The following is a 20,559-nucleotide window of genomic DNA, read 5'->3' as shown; positions in this document are numbered from 1 at the left end:
GCATTACCACTGAATACTTGCGAATGAGGCTGTGCAGGAAGTATCTCTGGCTCTATAGCTCAGTGGTTAGAGCACTGGTCTTGTAAACCAGGGGTCGTGAGTTCGATCCTCACTAGGGCCTGGATTGTGTTCATTTAATTTGACAGTACTTTGTTAAGTACAGTTTAGCTGAATGGAATTAAGTTAACAGAACCAAAGTCGTAGCTGCGAAGTTGACAATTGCCCAGTGTTACTCTGTGCCATTTATACTTCTCAGTTTGAAAAGCTATCACAAGCACTACTACTTCTGGTTGAAATAAGTTTTAAAGAATCATGTTAGATAGTTCTTTTTTATAATCTTAAATAATTTTGATTTGACTTTCATTCAAGAGGCGTCTTAACCTCTTCTGACTGGTTCACGTGTTGATGTCACCTGAGGTCACGTGAGGCTTTAGGTCTCACAGCAGTCATGTGAGTAGCATGCATCAAGGTGGGAGGTCGTGTGAAATTGCAAGGGAGGGGATGTCAGGACAACCAATGCGAGAAACTGATAAGTGGTGTTTCTAATCTCTTCAGGCTGTCCTTAAACGAGCGTACCTTGTCCTTCAGACTGAGGTAGACCGGTTGTTTAAGTACCGGCCCTTTACTTGAGTAAAAGTACAAGTACCACTATGTACAGTACAGTAGTACAGAAATATTATCAGAAAAATTTTGTTTTTTTTAAAGTATCAAAAGTAAAAAAGCATGTTCTGCCCAAAAAGTTATTAGTAAATGGTCATATATAACGATTTTATAATGTTGGTCCATATACTGTTTCACATGCAGCGATTGTTGTCTCTCTTGGTGTACATTTTAATGTTTAAAGTATATGAATTGTCCAAGAGCAAAGGAAAAAGTATGTCAAAACTTTTACAATTCCCTTTCTGTTTGTCCATTCTTTTCATTCTAAATACAGTAACATGACGTATAAGCTCCTAACCTCTTTTGTAACATAAATAACATAACATCATTATACATACCGGTAAAGAAAAGTTATATTGTGTAACATGATTTTGAGATTGTAGGATTAGATCTGTATCACCATTGACCCCCACTGATTATAAACCTTAGATAAGGTTTGAAAAATACTTTAATGTCTAGGCCTGAAACAACTCACATCGATCCACAAACATTACATAGCATATCTCCTTATATATCATCTTTAAGACTTTTATTATCAAACGGTGGATGTAAGGTTATTGAGCAGTCATTTTTAATATCACCTATTGTCCTCATGAAAAATAAAGTTCATCACAACCTTGTTCCATTGTATGATCATGATATAAAAAAGAATTGTTGTCATATCAGCTATGATTAGCAGGCTCTATAGCTCAGTTATAGTTATATGGTGGTATGGTTTGTAGATTTATATATATAAACACACTTGTACTATGACTTTCTACGATATGAAACTGAAAGGGGAAAACTTGATGTTTGTATGCACAAGGGTGTTGTCTCTCTCCATTCTAAGTAACGTGGAACTAGCAATTTCACACTTTAATACATTAGAAGTAAATGCCTTTCATGCGTAGTTTAGTACAAAGGTATTGGCTTTTTTTGAAGTGAGGTTGTATAAGTACTTTTCTACTACTTTTCCAAAGAAATACTTTTTTTTCTCTTGTAAAAACCTGATACTTTGCTCCTTGGGCCTCTAAAATTCCTTCAAATGAAGCAGTTTGAGGGGAAAAAAACAAAAAAGTCGACACTGAGGCCAGAACTTGTGAGGAGAAAGCCACACGTAAACATCTCCTCATTTTAAGGAGTCACAAGCCAACATTGGGGATCTGCACATCACAGTACATATCATAAGACCATAATCTAAGAAGGATTTAGATTTATTTGATGTAAAGATTAACTAGAATTAGTCTGTAATAATTTGATTTAGGCTTAAAACCAAACTCTAGAGAAAACAGAGCTTTTATAATAAAGAGAACACAAACATGAACACATACTTAGGTAGTAAAACTAACAAAGCTTTTCAAATATTTTATTTAGCTTTGGTACTCAAACTGTAAAGACTCCAAATAAACCAAACATAGTACCAAGTCTTGGCAATGTACCAGTTGAAAAAACAATGAACACAGTTGTGGCTTTAAAACGTTTATTTATTTATTTTTAGTGAATAAAATATTTCTCTACATATCATATTGTACAATATTACTATATTGTAACAGCACTTTATATACACAATGAAAAATAAACATATGCGTGACCCATATATATATAAATATATATATATATATAAGTTAATAAACAAGGAAAAGCAAAACATTATAGTTAGACATTTACATACACAGCTGCCATGGCACAGCATTCATTTTGTACAACAACAACAACAACAACAACTAGTATTTTGGTCAGTCCTTATCAGTCACAAGTAATACTTTTAAATAAGTTTGAGGTATTTATGGCATGATTATATGTAAATAATTTCTGACTTTTTGCTATTTACAGAGCAGCAATACAGGGAGTCACAGGACCATTATCTTTCTGACACAACGTCCACAAGAGTTGAATATGGAGCCTGAGGGGTGAGGGAAAAGAAGAAATAATTATTACATGTGAGTGCTACAGTGCTAATGTCCTTTAGTAGGTACAGTGAATGAGTAAACCAGATTAAAGAAACTTTTGGGAGATACACTTATTCTGTCTCTGGTGGAGAGTAATATAAGAAGATTGAAAGCTATAGCCAGCATCTAGTTAACCTGGAAATGGGGGGGAAACAGCTACCCTGTCCAATGTCTCCAGCAGTAGCTCACTTTAAATTATATTGTCTGATACGGCTGTACCAAATTTTATTTTAAACTTCATGACTTGGCTGGAGTTTCTGCTGGTTAGGCTGCATCTTAAATTCCATACTAGGATGTTAGTTAGTATTAGGCTAACAGTCATTGACCACTGAGCTCAGGTGGAGATTTAAAAGCTATACTGATCTACTGATTCATGGTGCACAAAAATGGAAATAAAATAGCTAATCTACTCACTTCATCTCTTGATGAAGGCAACAGGAAGCTCTCTGTTGGGCACCAAAAGTCCTGAATGGATAACGTCGAGTGGCTCATTATCTGTTGCAACGATCTCATAGTCTCTGACCAACTGTAAGAAACACAAGCAGTGTTGGATTAGATCAGTTCAAGAGAGTCAAGTGACTGAGACAAGCTTTAATGTGACTGATACTGAGTCTATAAACTGAAGTTAACTTTGTCTCATCTTACCCAGCACATGGCCAGCTGTAGCTGCAGCTCCGCCAGCCGCCGGCCGATGCACATCCTCTTTCCGATGCCGAAGGGAACGTGGGCGAAGGGGTTGATGGTGTTATTCTCCCGCAGCCAGCGCTCAGGTTTGAACTGCTTCCCATCATCAAAATACTCCTCATTGGAGCCCAGTGCATGACTGTTTATCATTAAAACTGTCTGCAAATAAATGAAAATTACAATTAAAGCATCAGTTTTGCACTTTTATAGATATATTTTCAGATTTTTCAGCACTTTCTAAAGAGAAAGTATAAATAAATAGTACAATAATTTGCAAAACTAGAGTCTGTTAAAGGCCCTATTGCTGTTAATCTGATCCTGCCATGTGGTTTGTGGAGTTGTACATGCTATAAGAGTATCTCAATTTAGACTTTGGACACTTTTGCAACATGCTTCATTAAGACAACAGTCAAATGTAAATTAATACAAGAATGTAATCTGCTCATGTCAGGTGTATGGTAACAAGAACTAAGCCACTTACTCCTTTGGGAATGGCATAATCTCCCAACACAGTGTCTTTGTCCAGGGTCCTGCTGGTGAACGGGACTGATGGAGATAACCTGTAAAAATATGAAAAAAAAAGCGCATGGGAATACGACCTCTGTGAAGCTATAGTGTAGCATGACACACATATCTAAGCTGTTTAACGGGAGCTAAACATACTCTCGAATGTTTTTCACAGTGGTAGATAATGTGAGATATAATCTTCTGTCACGGGCCGTGTACATTCCCTGGGAGATGTGGTTATGGCATAAGCCCTAAATAACATGTTGGATAACTTGTGACTACGTGAGAAGAAGGGGAGAAAGTGGGCCGTAGAAGGGGTTAGGAAGTGATTTGAACGTGACCATACGGTTTAAGCTGGGACCACTGGTTGTTGCTATTCATACCTCCGTATCTCATGTTTTTGAGGCAGTCATGTGTGTGAGTTTTGCCCCTAATCTCCGTGGTACTGAGCAAAATCATGATGCAGCCAGTGAGTCTGATCAGAAATGTATCGGTGGATGTTATGTCATGTCATGTGCAGCTAAAAACATGTTTTTAACTTGACCATCAGTTTTATAGTACACATACACTGCTTCTGGAAGTCACTGCAGTTTATTGCCTGCTAATCTTTTCTCACAATGTAACTGTAGTGGCAGCCAGGAGCTCTATGAAGCTGTTCTAATTTCTACACCATGGCCCTGATCAACATCAACACAGAAATCCGTGAAATAGCCACAGATTTCGTTTAATTCAAAATCCGTGGAATAGCCACGGAATCGCTCAAATTTCCGAGAAACTGACACGGATTTCGCTACAATGCAAGTTAATGACAGTCATATCCCGTGGCTATTCCAACATACAAAGTGATTATGTACATTCACTGAGTGAATATTTAGAAAATAAAACATATATTTCTCGCTAGAAATGTGATCAAAATCCATTTTTATGCAGAAACAAAGTCAAAATATTAATTTTTTCACTAAAAATGAGAGAACTGTCGGCCAGGTTTTTTGTTCTGATCGCCGGAACCTTGAAAGTCACGTGACTTGGAACAAACCAATAGGAAAAAATATCAATGGGATGGCCACGGGATATGACTGTCTTTAACTTGCATTGTAGTGAAATCCGTGTCAGTTTCACAGAAATTTGAGCGATTCCGTGGCTATTTCACGGATTTCTGTGAGACCAGGTTCGCCCTGATATACTGTACCTCATAGACTCCTTGAGGCAGGCCTTGAGGTAGGGCATGCTCTTTAAGTGCTCTCCACACGGGTCCTGGTCGGGAGCCACCACCGCTCTAATCTCCTCCAGCAACTTCCGCTGGGCACCGGGGTTACGTGACAGGTTGAAAATAGCCCACAGCATACTGTTGGCGGTCTGAGAAACATAAACACAGCAGGAGAGAGAGAGAGAGAGAAAGAGAGGGAGGCAGAGAGGAGATGTCACTTAGTGAGGCTGCTACTATAAGTGCATTCCTCAGTGGGGTCCTGAAGGGAGCCGAGGAATGTTTGGGGTCCCTCAAAGGCTCCTCAGTTACATTCACACCACATTCATTTTCCGCTTTTGAAGCACTGTAACTGCAGCACCTGTTTATTTTAGAGGCTGAACATTTTTTTTTATTTTCCCTCTCTGAGCAAAATAGGGGAAAGGTAAAAACATTTAAAAGGTTAACCTCTGCTTATAACCATATGGTGGTGTGCCGCAGCTATGTGATCTATTTTTCTTACACCAAAGTTTGTGCATATATGCAGATTTTTATAAACAGGAAAAAAAACTGGTTAAAATAGGTGCCAACACCAACTGATTAGGAAATATGTTCTACCACCACTTGGATGGAGACAGATGAAATTTGTCGCTGCTCCAGGTAAAGAAATAGTCTGGCACATAGCCTTAAAACTGCAACCTTTACGTTTTTACATTACAGTGTTTGTGCTAGTACAACAATAGAGAAAAAGGTTTATATGGTGAGAATTCACATCACATTTGGACGAGCCAGGCTAAATGTTGCCAGTCTTTATTACAGATGAAGTATTTCCTGTAAATTAAATATGAATATTTGCAGTAAAAAATGCTGCTCACCGTCTCAACTCCTCCAATCTGCAGCTCTGTGATGGCAGCGTACAGCTCCTTCTTAGAGAGACAGCTCTGGTGTAAGATGTCACCAATTAAGTCATCAGGAGCTCTGTCCGCATTCCTCTTCAGCTTCTTATCAATGTAGACTTTGGCTGATGAAACACAAAGCAGTAAGAAATGTCACATATTGACTAATATGACTGCAGTAGAAAGTTCCACCTGCGTTGCAGTGTTTGCAATCTGGATCAAGTTATGTCAGCATTCTGTGTGTGAAATCAAATTTCCACTTTTTCGTCCTTGCATAACATCACATCCATATGATCTGAATCATATGGATGACAGGTGATGCCTTTCTATTTCTGTACTTGTTTGATCCTTTCTGTTCCTTTGATCATATGCTTAAAGGACTGAGCATCCAGTTTTTGAAATGGGGTTGTTTGAGGAACTTATCCATATTAGGGCTGTACAATCAGTTTTTTCCCACTCCACTCCAAATTATGGTGGCCAAAACAATTTAGGAGAACGGCATTAACGTGGGGCAATTTTTTGGGGAAAAGTCAGATTAATCTTTTACTTTGTTTATTATGCATTTTGTGTCTTCTTTCGTAAATGACTTAAACTCAAAATACAAGTACATCACAAAGCGAGAACTTGAAGTTACAGATATTATTTAAGAGGTACTGGATTATTTTCAAGATATCATTTGTTTGTTATTAACATATATCATTTTTTTTTTTAGATAGGAGTTATCGTCATTACAATTTTATTTTGACACCTCTAACCCATTTCCATTTTTACAACCCTTTCTGTCTGTTGCTAAAAGTACTCTGAAGTAATTATAATACTGCCTCACTGTTCGGATGCAGCCTATGGAAAGGCTACTTTTTCCTTGTGAAGATCGCCACCCATTGTCAGGAACGTGTGCTAATCAGAGAGAGGCTGTAACAAGCTACAGCACAACCAGCATCATTCTCCCCCCTCCCTTTATGCTCTCTCCCTCCTCCTGCTACTACAAATATTTGGCAGATTTCTCCCTCTTAGGTCATGCGGTTTACTACGACTCTGGCTACCGTTTACCCAGAGTGCCAAGTACACAAAAAACACTGGGGCACTCAGTTCAAACCCACCCTCCCTCTGTTCCTCTCTATCATCTGACTGGAACTGAGCTCATACTGGTTTCTACATCACGGAGCAGTGAAGACAAACTGTGCCACAACTTCGTGAAATTAAAGTAATCTGTCTGTGTGCTTTTGTTATGTAGCGTTCATGTGTTTTTACCTGTGCTGAAAATGCGGTCCCATGCCGCCGTGTGGTCCTGCCACGTTTTGGTGTTGAGGCTTTTGTGGAGCTCCACCGGTGTGACCATCATCATGCCAAACGTGCTCATCATCTACAGAGAACAAGGAAGAGGAGACAGGCAGCTCGTTAAATCTAATCATCATCCACTCCAAATCCTTGATGCAATCTTTCCTAAAGGTCTTCTGTTGCTGCTTGCACCCTCTGCCCTGTGAGACCTTTATGAGCCTTTACTTATCACCTCCTGACTGTGGATGTATTGGTTTGCCCCAGTAAATCCCAGTAAATACAGTAAGAGTTTCAGTCACACTGAGCCGCTGGATCACTGGCTGACCTCAGGCTGGGGTGAATCTGATGAACTACAATGTTTCTTCAGCCTCGGCATATCACACATCATCTCAGGTGTCCTGTCTTACAGTAAAGTGGAACAAACAAGAGGCATTCTTACTGTTTTCACAGCTGTGATGAAGTTCATGGCTTCCTCGTTGACTTTCTCCTGCAGGAGACCAAATCTCTTGTCGTAGAGGACCAGGCATATGGCTGAATGACAAAGAAGAAGCAGAGAGTGAGATTCAGAGCCTGAGCTGAATGAATATATCAGAAAGTATTTAACAAGAAGACAGTCCATGTTCATTGTGCTATTTTAAACCGATGAGCTAAATGTTCAAATATGAATATATAGTTGATTTTGGTCCATGTTACTGTTATTATAGATACATCCAAGCAGCTGGACAAACAAAATAATGAACTTTATTGCTGATTAATTGTTTGGTTAATTAATAAACTATTTTGATGATCAATCTTTTATTCGTTTTAGGTGAAAGTAATCTGACTTCTGACATTTGAAAACAAAACTTTCCTTCTTTTTTTGTTGCAATTTTACACATTTATGCATTAAAAATGACTTAAAACAATCAGCAGATTAGTAGATAATGAACATAATTACTTGCAGCCCGAATGAAAAAAGTTTAACTCACTCTCAAACGACCATTTGTTCAGTTCGAAGTACAAGTCATCGATCTTTCCACTGGCGTTTATTTTCCCAATTCTACTAACGAAGTCCATCAACACCTGCATATACAGAAAGAAAAGAACAAAAAACAAAACAAAAAGCTGTCAGCCATCGATCACAAATGAACATATATAAATCTCAATCTCCGAAATTGTAGCCTAAGTATCTTACCTCATTTATTTTGCGATCAAGCTTCACCACCTCAGTCGGTTTCATGAGTTTCTGCTGAAAAGCGCTCCTCACTCTCTGCCAGTCTTTCCCCTCCCTGCAAAAGCATACGGCGTTTAAAAATGTATGCACTTCAAGCTCCGTCCTGACGACTTATTGACACTTTCTGTGTGGATAAACGAGAAATGGAGAGTCGACTTACAGAATGAGGAGCCCGTACGCCTCGTCTCTCATGTCTCTGTATGCTGTCCAGGGTTTGATCTCCAGTCTCTGAGGGTAGTTTCCCTCCTTCCTATAGAGCGCCTCCAGCAAGCAAGGTGCGCCAATGTGCACCGACTCAAAGGAGCCCAGCTTCAACCGGAAAATCTTGCCGAATTTCTTATGATAATCAACCTAAAATAGATTTAAAAAGGCATTAATCAGACAGCAAAATGTCATTTAGATTTTAATAAATAAAACGTCTTTTTTTATTCGTTTAAAATAATTTCCCAAACATTATTGATGAAAACAAATAGATTGCATTTGCTAAGAAAAAACGAAAAAGTTATGTTTTACTGTACCAGTGCCTCATGTTGTCTTGTCAGACCTCCTTTCCGGAGAAGTTGAACCAGACTGCCGACAAGCGGCCAGTTGGTGGGTCCCGGAATCGCGTCCAGGCTGTGCGCTCTGGAGGCAGCATGAGGGCAGCGCACAGTCTCCACAGCATCCTTCTCCTCCAGGACGCACACTGAGGATGTTGGTTTGAAGTGCTGCAGCCCGACAGACTTCTTCTTTAGAAACTCAACAATTTGAGGAACTTTTTGGATCTGCGCCCTCATCCTCAAATGTTTAGTGTTTTTTCCTCTAAAAGTTCAGTAGCAGTTCTTTTTATCTTGGGGGTTTCTCGTTTCTTGGAAGTGTCACACCTCAATATATATACCCTGAGAGTGTTTATTCCTGCCGTGCACTGAACCAATCACGGGCCGGTCGTGCATGGTGTGGCCGCCGAGCCCACCATTCATTTATCCACGTTGGGAGGGTCGTATGACCCCGAATAGACTGAGGAAGTGCCCTCGCCCCCCCTCGCTTTATAAATAAACACACAGGCCACATCGGAGGTGACGCGGTTCGCTTGAACCGTGTTTCAGAACGACCCGCGATTGGAAGAACCGAAACTTTGGCAGAGCAAATACTACTGCCACACTTCTGCACCGTGGGCAAATATTTGACAGGTTGCAGGTTGTGTGTGTGTGTGTGTGCGCGCGTGTGTGTGTGTGTGTTTGCTTTGTTTGTGTGTTCTTTGTAGAGGGATAAGGAGGGCTAAATTGGCATTTATAGTGCAATTCTCTTTTTAACATATGTATTATAATTACACACATATTAATAAATTATATAAAAATTAGGTTAATATTGTAAAACCCATAAATGAAAGTGCTCTGTAAAGGAGTTGATGGTTTTACTCCCTCTTGGATATAATGCACTCCGTAGCCCCTTACCCCAACCCTAACTGTGACCATCATAACTAAATGGTTAACCCCGACCTTTACACTTTAACCTCCTGACATCATATGCACACACAATGCTTTGTAAATCTTACTATAATAGAATCATGACCATAATGTTGCAAACACAGCAGCTGTTTTAAACATGTGGTTAAACCATACGTTCATTTAATTAAATTTTTTAATTTTTAATATTGATATCATTCTGAAGCTTCCTAGTAGTATTCCTTGTGTCAAATCCAAACATTCATATTTTAATCAAGTTTGTATGGTTTTTTTTAAAAGATATTTTTTGGCCATTTTTCAAGGCTTTATTTGATAGTGTGAAAGGGGGAGACAGAGGGGAAGACATGCGGGAAAGGGCTCCGAGTCGGACTCGAACCCGGGCCGCCCGCTTACGAGGTCAAGGCCTCTATGGTATGCACTCTACCAGGTGTGCTACTGGGGCGCCCCAAAGTTTGTATGTTTTGCTACTTCCTCAAGCCCTTCTGAAAACCTGACATGACGTAGTGGGCACTTCCATTTCACTTTCTTGACTCAAGTCACTCACTGACATCCTCGTTCGAGACGATGATTCTGGCTCATTCATTGGTTGTCCCACTCTATGTTTTGAGAGACTGCACCACTGTTGCAGGCATCGTGAGCTGGGGATTCATCAGCACTCTGTACATTCGACAGACTAACTCAGTTCATACTGGACACTAAAAAGAGTTGTTCAGAAAGTTTTCTTTCTTCATTTTGCCAGTAGCAATGTCACTTTTTGGTTTGTTCCATATGCAACTATTTGATGTTAGTTACATAGGTGACGTAGAACTTTGTAACTTAAGCAACAACGGAGGAGACACAAAGCTGTCCATCTACTTCCACCTTCTCCCTTTGTGGACTTTCTTTTTCTTTATACTATATCGCCTTACTTCCACCTTTGCTCCTGTCCTGATTACTAAGGCAAGTAAAGGTTGTTGTCTAAAAACAAACATCATTAATAAGGTCTTGATAAGCTGCACCTTCCGGCTCACAATTACGTGGATTATCTATAAAATGTTCACAGTTCATAATACAGTGCATTACTTAACTGTATTATGAACAGTGAACATTTTGAACCTGAACCTTTAAATCTAAGTCTTAACCCTCAAATGGGCCTCTGAAGATTCTGTCCAAAGCTGAGGACTGGCCAAAATGCCCTCATATTTCAAAAACTGGTCTCACACTCAAAGTGTTTTTCACAAAGACAGATGTACAAGTACACACACACATGCATGACGCACACACACACACACACACACCGCCCCCTCAGAGCTGGCATGACTTATATAACGTGTGCAGGGGCCCCGTGTTGTTCCCCTGTAAAAGTGCTCAATCATAGGCTCTAAGGTGAAATCAACAACCTTGAACCTTGAGAGAGAGCCCCTCCAGGTGTAACACACACATCAATCAATCCCATTTTGTTTGATTAATCCGTACAGTGACCTATATCCGTTTTGGTAGGGATTAAACAAATGAGATATAAAGTATTGATTAATGAGCTTTAGAGGTTCAGTGAGGCACATTGTGTTACTTTTGGATGGAGCCAGATTAGCTTTCTCCCCCTGTTTATAGTCTTTGTGCTAAGACAAGTTAAGCATATTAGGTATGTGACTTCTGTATGTAAGTTAAAATAACTCAACGTTGACTTTTGTTTTTACACGGGACCTGAGCAGCGGCCTCCAGGGTGAAAGGCCTGCTGTTGTTTGACTCATCCATCCACCTCAACCTCCTATTTTCATGAGCTTTAATTAGAAACATATTTTTTGATATATCAAAAACAAATGTAATCTGGGAAAAAAATATGTTTTCCGCAGTTTTGTTGTATGTGAATCAAAATTTTAGGACACACGGCTAACAAGTGATGTCATCATATCACTAATGGCATCAGATGAAAAACAAAATTACATTTTGTCCTTTAATTAAGAGGACTTACTCCAACTACTGCAGCACAAAATCAATTTCATTAAGAACCTTCCTGCCTACCTTCCTTCCTGCCTTACTTTCACACTTGTGCCCAGTTTTTGAAAGGATGTCTGTTAAAAAGTCCCAAACTGAGGTTACCCCTGATGACATCACAAAGATAATTTTTTTTATTTTTTTATTTTTTCATTGACTTTAAAAAGAGCCACAGAAAAAATATACAAACTGATCTCCCTAGGAAAAAACAATGCGACGCCTCCTTATAAACAGGTGACACCTGACAAATGTTTTCCTTTAATTTGTCACCCTTCTGTTGAATGTTGCTATGCAACATTATTTTTGTGTTTTTTATTATAGCATAATCATATCTAATTTAATGTGATTAAGAAGGGTGAAATAATCATCATCCTATTTATACTGATATAAATATGCAATTTACCACAGCTGTAAGCTGAAATACGCTGAAATGCACATTTAAATTACTTGAAGTACTTGAATTTGACTTCTGAAAAAGTAAAGGAACTCTGTTGACAAGAAAGTGAATCAGTAATGTTTTTTGGATGAACGATTAATCGTTTCTGAAATTCCTTCAGCATTAAGACCAATATTATATGCTTCGTAAACTGTGATTATATGTATTTGGGCCTTTCACGTTAATTTGGGCTCTGAAAAAATCAAAATGGGTAAAATTTATTTAAAAAATAAAATAAAAAAGGAAATCAGGAAATAATGAAAATAAGGCATTATTGCCATATATCATTGCAAAACTGTCCAGTTGAAAAAATATATATAAGTGAAGCACTTGTGAAACATAATAATACCAAAGCAAGCATTTATTAGACCAATTCCAGAATAATGTTTTAAAATAACAGTAATGAACATCACATTTGGCAATATAGTGGAAATGTTTAATTGCTTCAATGGAACAAAGCGAGCAGCGGGTTGTTGCAAGGCTTTACCTCAGGACTTCAACCTCTCAGTGTCCCAACATGTACTGGCATATTAAATAGTGTCAGTGACAGCTGGCAGTGTGCAGGGTGCAAGTCATAGAGAAAACATGTTTTCTCGTGATGTTCTCTTGTGGGCAAATAGTCCTACGCAATACCCTCCTCTCTGACCTTGTGTAGAATAAGTGACTGCAAAGGGTTTTTTTTTACAATACAAATGTGTAAATGGAGAAAATCTGTTGGTGCTATTTGTTCCTCAAATATATTCAAGGATTATGTGACACATACATTTTTGGTAATTTAATGTTAAATATCAAGCTCTGTGTATACGAACAAATAAGGTTTTAAAGCAATTTATGAAAAATGTATTCATTTTGGAAGAAAGTTACATCTCACTGTAGACAATACCTGTCCCCAGGTCCCATTCCCTGTGAAATCAGATTTTTTTTTCTTTTTTTTTCTGACATCATATTTGGTTATGTGGTTATGGTTGATACCTTGGCAAGATTAGCAAAAAGAAAAAGAAAATCACTGACCCAAAGAAAAAAATAAAAAAGAGACAATAGAGCACAAGCTAAATACACAAGACAACCTTGGTCAGCTGGTAAGCAGATGGAGAGAATTTCAGGATTTAGAAGGATTCAAGGATTGGCCCTGTTCCTCAATATGTCTATTTTTTTATGAAATACATTGTAAGACATGGTTTTACCTCAATAACAAGAGATGTTGTTTCTCAAAGAAACACAACTTTTCAACACATAATGAAAGTTCCTTGTAGTTTAATTTTGTTTTTAATTTGGTGAGGGTACAGGACAAATGAGGCTGAATGTACTAATTCAGGAAACATAGACATCATAATTAAATGTATGCATTCAGTCTCATCAATAACACTGACAAGATATATCATAACTTCTGATGAAATCTGAAATAACAAAAAAACAACAACATTATGTCTTATACCTGCCCTATTGGCTGCACAAGAGAAAGTAGATATAAGTAAACAACATCAATACAATTAATAGCAAGTTATTATTGTGTGTTTCAAACTTTAAAAAAAGCAACATAACTAATTCTTTAAAACAGATTTTTGTTTTTTTGTATTCACATCTTCAGAATGATGGCTGGATTCCTTTTTTACAATGAACCCGAAGCCCCCTGAATTGACTGAATGCCTCAAATTGAAGTCTTAATTCTTGACCTACTGAACATTCGTTCGTCATCTCGTTTTTAAGGTTACTGTTTCGACTCAATTTTCTTACACTCAAATCAGTGAGGGCTTTGTAGTGGGGACATCAGCAGGCAGAGAGATAAGTGATAAAGTGAGATAGCGGCCAGCAGTCATCAGCACACAGGACAGGCAAACCTGATGACTCAAACTGTCCAAATTGACTGACAGGTCAGTGAGTTCGGTGATTGGGTTTGAAGTAGAGGCTGCTGCTCCATAGGCAAGGGTGCAGGCACATACAGAGGAGAAACAACGGCATGCATGTACACAAAGATGAACATTCATACATGAGAAGACCACCATGCTCCTGGAAAAATAATGCGGAGGCCATGGAGGAGATTAGTTGGGATTCATAGTAGAGGTGGAAGTTCTCTGTACAGTCACATCAGCCTGAGGGATCACATAACGCCTGACCTAGAATGTAAGGTGCCCCCTTCCCCAAAGCCCACCCTTACATAAGAATGAAAATATTTACAACAGAACCGTGTGACGGAATGCAAGGAGCACCACCCCATCCTCTCCCCTCTGGCAGCGTGTTTTGCCCTACATCACACCAACTGCCGATGCAGCAGCGGAGGCTCTCACAGAGTTGACAGAGACGTTCCTAAATAGTGTCGACATTGCAGCCAACAGATTTCCAGTCTTACTGTTTCACAACTTTATCTGTCATTCTCAGTTTTTCAATGCGTCCCGATTCGTTGCACATTCTGTTTGGCCTTGATTGAGCATTAAAATTCTTGACATCAAGCCAGTGTTAATATCATGAAACATAAAGATTTGTGACGCTGACAAACAAGGGTTTTATTTATTTGCTGGGTCTCACAAAAGCCTATAGATTATTGGCTCTGGCCAGAAAGTAGGGCATTCCTATTGATAGAGATGATGGGGAAGGCTGGAGCCGGTAAAGAAGGAGATCTCCGTGAACTTGCTGACCTCCTCCTATACACACTGAGGCTGCTGTTGCCTCAGTATTTGGGTCAGGATTCCCTGGATGGAGAAGGGCCTCCCTCCCTGTGACAGCAACGAGCTGAAGGAATGGAAAGTGTTGGAGTCGATGTGAGGCAATAGCCTTGTGCCTTGGAAAGGGGAAATGTCAATAGGCTGCAGAAAAGTTATAAATGTAGGGTCAAAAATGTGTCACAGTAAAATGTGACACAGTTGTTGCTCCCCCAAAATGTTCCATATGAGTGACTTAATCACTGTATTGTTCCTTTTGAAGAGATTAGTCAGTTGAGGCAGGGGTGACTGAGGTGAACTGCTGTTAGAGAGCATGCATCTCAGAGTTCACTGAGAGAGTACAGTTAACAATGGTCTATGAACTAAATGAACTACATGTCCTGGAGTTCATGGTAGCACTGCATAGAAAATTAGGACAGCATCTCAACATAATGAATATTGTGATATCTTGATAAATGTTACAAAAGGCTCAAAGGATAACATATATGGAATTGTATTTTTGTGTTATGTCTTGTTGGCATAAAAAGTGAGAACGCCACATTCAGAAGCTGCTTTTGTGCGAACTCCTGTTGGTTTGATTAACCATCTGGCTTCTTGAGTTTTCCAAGAGAGATTAAAACCTCCTGAAGACATACTCCTAGGTCTGTCACCATAACTACTTGTTAGAGGATATAGTTTCCCAGAAATTATTGCAATAAACAATAGATTGAAGACCAATTTATGCCTCAGATATCATGATAATTTAATAGAATTATAATGCAAGTTCACCCTTTCAAAGAGCAATGAACTTCGAATTCTTCACAATATCACACATGAATGTGATTTAAAAAAAAAATATATCCTCAATAAATAAAACAACAGAGCACAAATGACAGAAAAATATTAATCAGTATTTTTTTTTAAATTTCTGTTCATTTGGCTTGGGCGTTGGGAAAACATGCCCAGGTCTTATAATAGTCAGTGAAGTCTGCTGTTTGTTGGCCATCATGTTGGCTAAAGCGTTCACATTATTAAGAAAACAAACCTGCATAAACACAATATATCCATATTAAGGTTATTCAAAATAATGATGTCATGTCCAGTTATTATACAATAAGTCGATATTGTAATTATCGTGACAGACCTACTGTCCTATTAAGACGTAATATAGCATGTTAAAGAGCAAGAGACAAGTTGAGAGACTCCTTCCAATTTAAGTCGGATAATTTGGCTTAGACATTTAGATTCACCTTAAGATTAATTGATATATCTTTGATGAGCAAATATTTGCATGTTGACATGCCGTCAGCATGTTTAACATTATACCTGCTAAACATCTGCATGTTAGCACTGTCATTGTGAGCTTGTTAGCAGAATGCTGATGTTAGCTTTTAGCTCAAAGCACCGTTGCAGACTCTTAGTCTTGTTTGAAGATAGCTGAGAAATGTGCACATCAATCATCACTCAAGCTACACTAAAAAGTATTTGGCCATTTTAACTAAATACACTAAAAAACATCCAGACACAAATGAGCATCACCTTACAAATTTTGTGTTGTTTAAATGTATAGTGTTTTTGCTTAAAATATCACTTTGCTCTGTGTATAGTATATGGATTATATGGCTAGAGGAGAAAGAGGGTCATTTACACTTTGAGAGGAGCTACAACAGTCACTGGCTGATTGTTTTTTACCTCCAGAGAACAAAGAATTTCTGACCAAAGGCAGCAGGTAATGTCATCTGACACGCAGCTGACGACACTGACTTACTGTACCCTACTTTCTGCAGACATGGAGCCAATAGGTTAACGGGTGTGATCGCCTTAGTGCAGTAGGATTTGACAAGGTCAATGGTCATTACTTTTGGGCGGTGTTTATCTGTGATGTTTTCTGTTGTTATTGTCAACAATATGACCCAATTTCCTTTTAAAATGTGCTCCACATGCTTTTATAATAATTATAAGTTATATATATATACAGTACAGACCAAAAGTTTGGACACACACCTACTCATTCAATGCGTTTTTCTTTATTTTCGTGACTATTTACATTGTAGATTCTCACTGAATGCATCAAAACTATGAATGAACACATATGGAATTATGTACTTAACAAAAAAAATGTGAAATAACTGAAAACATGTCTTGTATTTTAGATTCCTCAAAGTAACCACCCTTTGCTTACTTCAATATAAGACATGTTTTCAGTGATTTCACACTTTTTTGTTAAGTACATAATTCCACATAGTTTTGATGAATCACAATGTCAATAGTCATGAAAATAAAGGAAACACATTGGATGAGAAGGCGTGTCCAAACTTTTTGGCCTGTACTGTTTTATATATATATATATATATATATATATATATATATATAATTAAAATATATAAAATATATATTACTAGTTGATTAATATGCTGTAGTTATATCATCATGGCTGTCATGGCCCCAAATCAACTCGTTGATTCCATCGTTGGCACACTCAGGTACACTTTGACCCCTCCACTGACCTGAACCTCATAGGTAAATTTGACAAGGTCATGATTCCTAGCTACAGTATACCCCCATGGCCTCATCAACTCATTGCCCTGTATGCTTCTGTTATCTTATCATTATAAACAGGAGCTCTTTGGTGGATGTCATCATGCACCGATGTCCTTTCAGCCTGCCTGCTGGTGGGCATTCAAAGGAGCCTGTGCAAGGCAGAACACAGATATGTTTGCACGAAAAAATTTGCCTCAGATTGCCTCATTTGAGCACAAGACACAGTCCTTCAGCTGCCACTGAGCAAAACACACAATCTATAAAAGCTCCACAAACTATTTGCTCCTTTGCTAAGTTCTCATGGAGGGCAGCAGGAAGTGAATTTACCTGTACATTATGCAGTCTATCACTGTTAAAAAGAGTCAAATTAATGAATTTATTCATTTGATCTATAGAGCTCAGGCACACAATTCCACATTCAAAAGTCAACCTCAAAACACCACTATACTGAGCAGAGAGTAGGTGTATTGCTGCAGCTAGTCTCCTTGCCTGCTTTACTTATACAGAGTGAATGTGTTGGATAGCTGCTGTGATGCCAGAACAGTTATAGACAAGTGAATAGTAGTGAATTTAACTTAATTCATAAATCATCATGAGAGTCATTCGGTTTTTGTGGAATGATCCACCTGTAATTATAATGGCACTTGCAGGATAACTGCTGTTTATCATAAAGGTATAATTGGTGTAATTTCATGAGGTGCTGCCTTTTGAAGTGTATTCAGACAGTGATGACATAGTTATAAAATTACATAATTTGACTGGCAACGTAGTCAAGGAACTGAATTGAGTAAAATAGCCTGTTAGCTAGTTGGCTAATTCCACCTTCTGTGACATACATTGGATATGGTCTGTCTGAAGTCTGCTGCAAACGTTTTTTTTTCAACATTTTCAACGTACAATGTAAATTTTGCACTGAAAAAACAAAAAGGAGTTTCACAAAAACATCTGAGATCCCGGAGGTTCCCATAAATAGTATATAAACTTCTGGTTGAGTCGAAAACAGAGCTAATTGGAAAAAGGTGAGGAGGACTAGTGGATGGGTCCAAAGAACCCTCGACTTTGTCCCAAAAGATTGATGTTGGTGTCTCGTCAAAGTTATTTTAAGTTAACATGTAAATTAACTTTTGTTTGTGCATATTTCACATCCTACGCTATCTTCAATGCAACCTATGCCACCTATGTAACTGTGCCCAGTAGTTATGTACAAAAGTAGTTCATTTGAGCCCAAACTTTGATCTTTTTTCCTAACCTTAATCAATCAGTTTTGGTGCCTAAACCTAACCAAGTAGTTCCGGTTTACAACTGTGTTAAAAAAACAGTGACCAATTGGGTGATCTTTTCACAACATTAAACAGAATGGTCATATTTCATAATAGGCAAATGTCAACCTATGAGTTTGTCCATGAGAATATTATGTTTTTTGGGGTAAATCGCCACATTCAGAAGCTGCTTTTGTCTGAACTCCTGTCAATTTGACCAACCACCTGGCTTCTTGAGTCTTCCAGATAGATTAAAACCTCCTGAAGACATACTCCTAGGCCTATCACCATAACTAATTTTGTTAGAGAATATAGTTTCCCGGAAATGATTGCAATAAACAAAACTATTGTAGATTGAAGACCAATTTATGCCTCCGCTATAATGATGATGTAATAGGACTATAATGCAAGTACACCCTTTCAAAGAGCAATGAACTATTAATTCTTCACAATATTCACACATGAATGTGAAAGTATATTGAAATATCCTTAACAGATAAAACAACAGAGCACAAATGACAGTAAAATCAGTTTCAGTTAGGGATGCACGATATTGGATTTTTTCCCGATATCCGATATGCCGATTTTTTTACAATTCATTTAGCCGATTACCGATTATGATTTTTTTCCCCGCACAACTAATACCCACAATCAGGGCAAATTTGGCCAATTTCCCAATTGACATGATAAGTAAACATAACCTGTGTTCACTGGGAACATGTGAAAAGTGCAACTTTATAGCAGTTAAACCCAAATTGAATAAAACTACATGTACCTTACAGACTGCTGCTTAAATTGAAATTGAACTTAAAACAGGAGCCCAATATGTGACGACTCAATCTGCGCTGTGCAAACAAAATCACAAAAAATACAAAAAAATATAAGCAGCTTCAGTCCCTAATCAGAACATAAATAAATAGGTGGACTCAGACTACACTGCACAATTTTATGAGCTACAAACAAGGTGCAACAGAGAAGTGATGTGCCCCCCATTATTTAATCAGTTTATTATATTGGCGGATATGTCCGATGTCCGATAGTTCATTTTCAAGCCAATATCAGCCGATACTGATAATGTGCCAATAATATTGTGCATCCCTAGTATCAGTATTTTTTTATTTCTGTTCATTTGATTTGAGCGTTGTGAAAACATGTCCAGGTCTTATAATTGTCAGTAAAGTCTGCTGTTTGTCGGCCATCATGTTGGCTAAAGTGTTGGTCACATTATTATGTAAACAAACCTGCATAAACACACATAACACAGTTTTGGTGTCTAAACCTAACCAAGTAGTTCCGGTTTACAACTGTGTTACAAAAACAGTGACCAATTGGGTGACCATTTCACAACATTAGATAGAATGTTCATATACATAATAGGCATATGTCAATGTATGAGTTTGTTCATGAGGATATGTTGTTTTTGGGGTACATTTTTTTTATACTTTACTATAGTCACACCCCAATATCAGTAGTGTACATACAAAAAGGTCTGTTTCACTTGACTCAACTGATGGGAACATTTCAGATGTGATAGAGTGAGTGTTTAGAGATCAAACAGTGTCAAGTAAAAGGGCATAATAACATCTCCTCGTGGGATAACAGTGTTGTTTACTATGGAGTAACGGACAGCTCTGCACATCCATACAACAGTAACCAGAGCTCTGGCTTTACACACATTTCCAGGAAATGTTATGCGTTCATTCTTGCATGACCTATGGCATGTGCTACTTCTCATTCATAAAGAGTGTGTCAATAGTGGAGCCTCAAAGGAGGCTTTTCAGGAACGAGCAAAGAGATGTGAACACACCCTGCCACTCATCGGGTGAAAACATTCCTGAGTGTACAGTAACAATATCAGGTTTCACTGGGAACAGAACTACATTGCTCAGTGATGTAGTAAAAACAAGGAGAGAAACTCG

The 20,559-nt window shown here is 38.3% G+C and overlaps 1 protein-coding gene and 1 non-coding gene across 2 annotated transcripts; one reads left to right on the top strand and one right to left on the bottom strand.

Annotated features, from left to right (window-relative positions):
• The first annotated feature begins 48 nt into the window (after positions 1–48).
• trnat-ugu (transfer RNA threonine (anticodon UGU)) lies at positions 49–121 on the top strand. The gene has a single exon. It is a non-coding gene; the product is annotated as a tRNA-Thr (tRNA).
• Positions 122–2,115: 1,994 nt separating this feature from the next.
• LOC131969154 (1,25-dihydroxyvitamin D(3) 24-hydroxylase, mitochondrial) lies at positions 2,116–9,288 on the bottom strand. Its single transcript, XM_059330324.1, has 12 exons — positions 8,868–9,288; positions 8,510–8,700; positions 8,311–8,404; positions 8,105–8,198; positions 7,576–7,667; positions 7,110–7,221; positions 5,838–5,983; positions 4,969–5,135; positions 3,754–3,832; positions 3,234–3,431; positions 3,003–3,114; positions 2,116–2,542 (listed from the first exon to the last, which is right to left on the bottom strand). The coding sequence occupies exons 1-11, from the start codon at positions 9,123–9,125 to the stop codon at positions 3,004–3,006; spliced, it is 1,542 nt and encodes a 513-aa protein (XP_059186307.1). The 5' UTR covers positions 9,126–9,288; the 3' UTR covers positions 2,116–2,542; position 3,003.
• Positions 9,289–20,559: the final 11,271 nt, after the last annotated feature.

The sequence above is a fragment of the Centropristis striata genome, chromosome 3, assembly GCF_030273125.1.
Source record: "Centropristis striata isolate RG_2023a ecotype Rhode Island chromosome 3, C.striata_1.0, whole genome shotgun sequence".
Classification (NCBI taxonomy): Eukaryota; Metazoa; Chordata; class Actinopteri; order Perciformes; family Serranidae; genus Centropristis; species Centropristis striata.
Note: the sequence above shows the minus strand (reverse complement) of the source record. Positions and strands in the feature narration are given on the sequence as shown.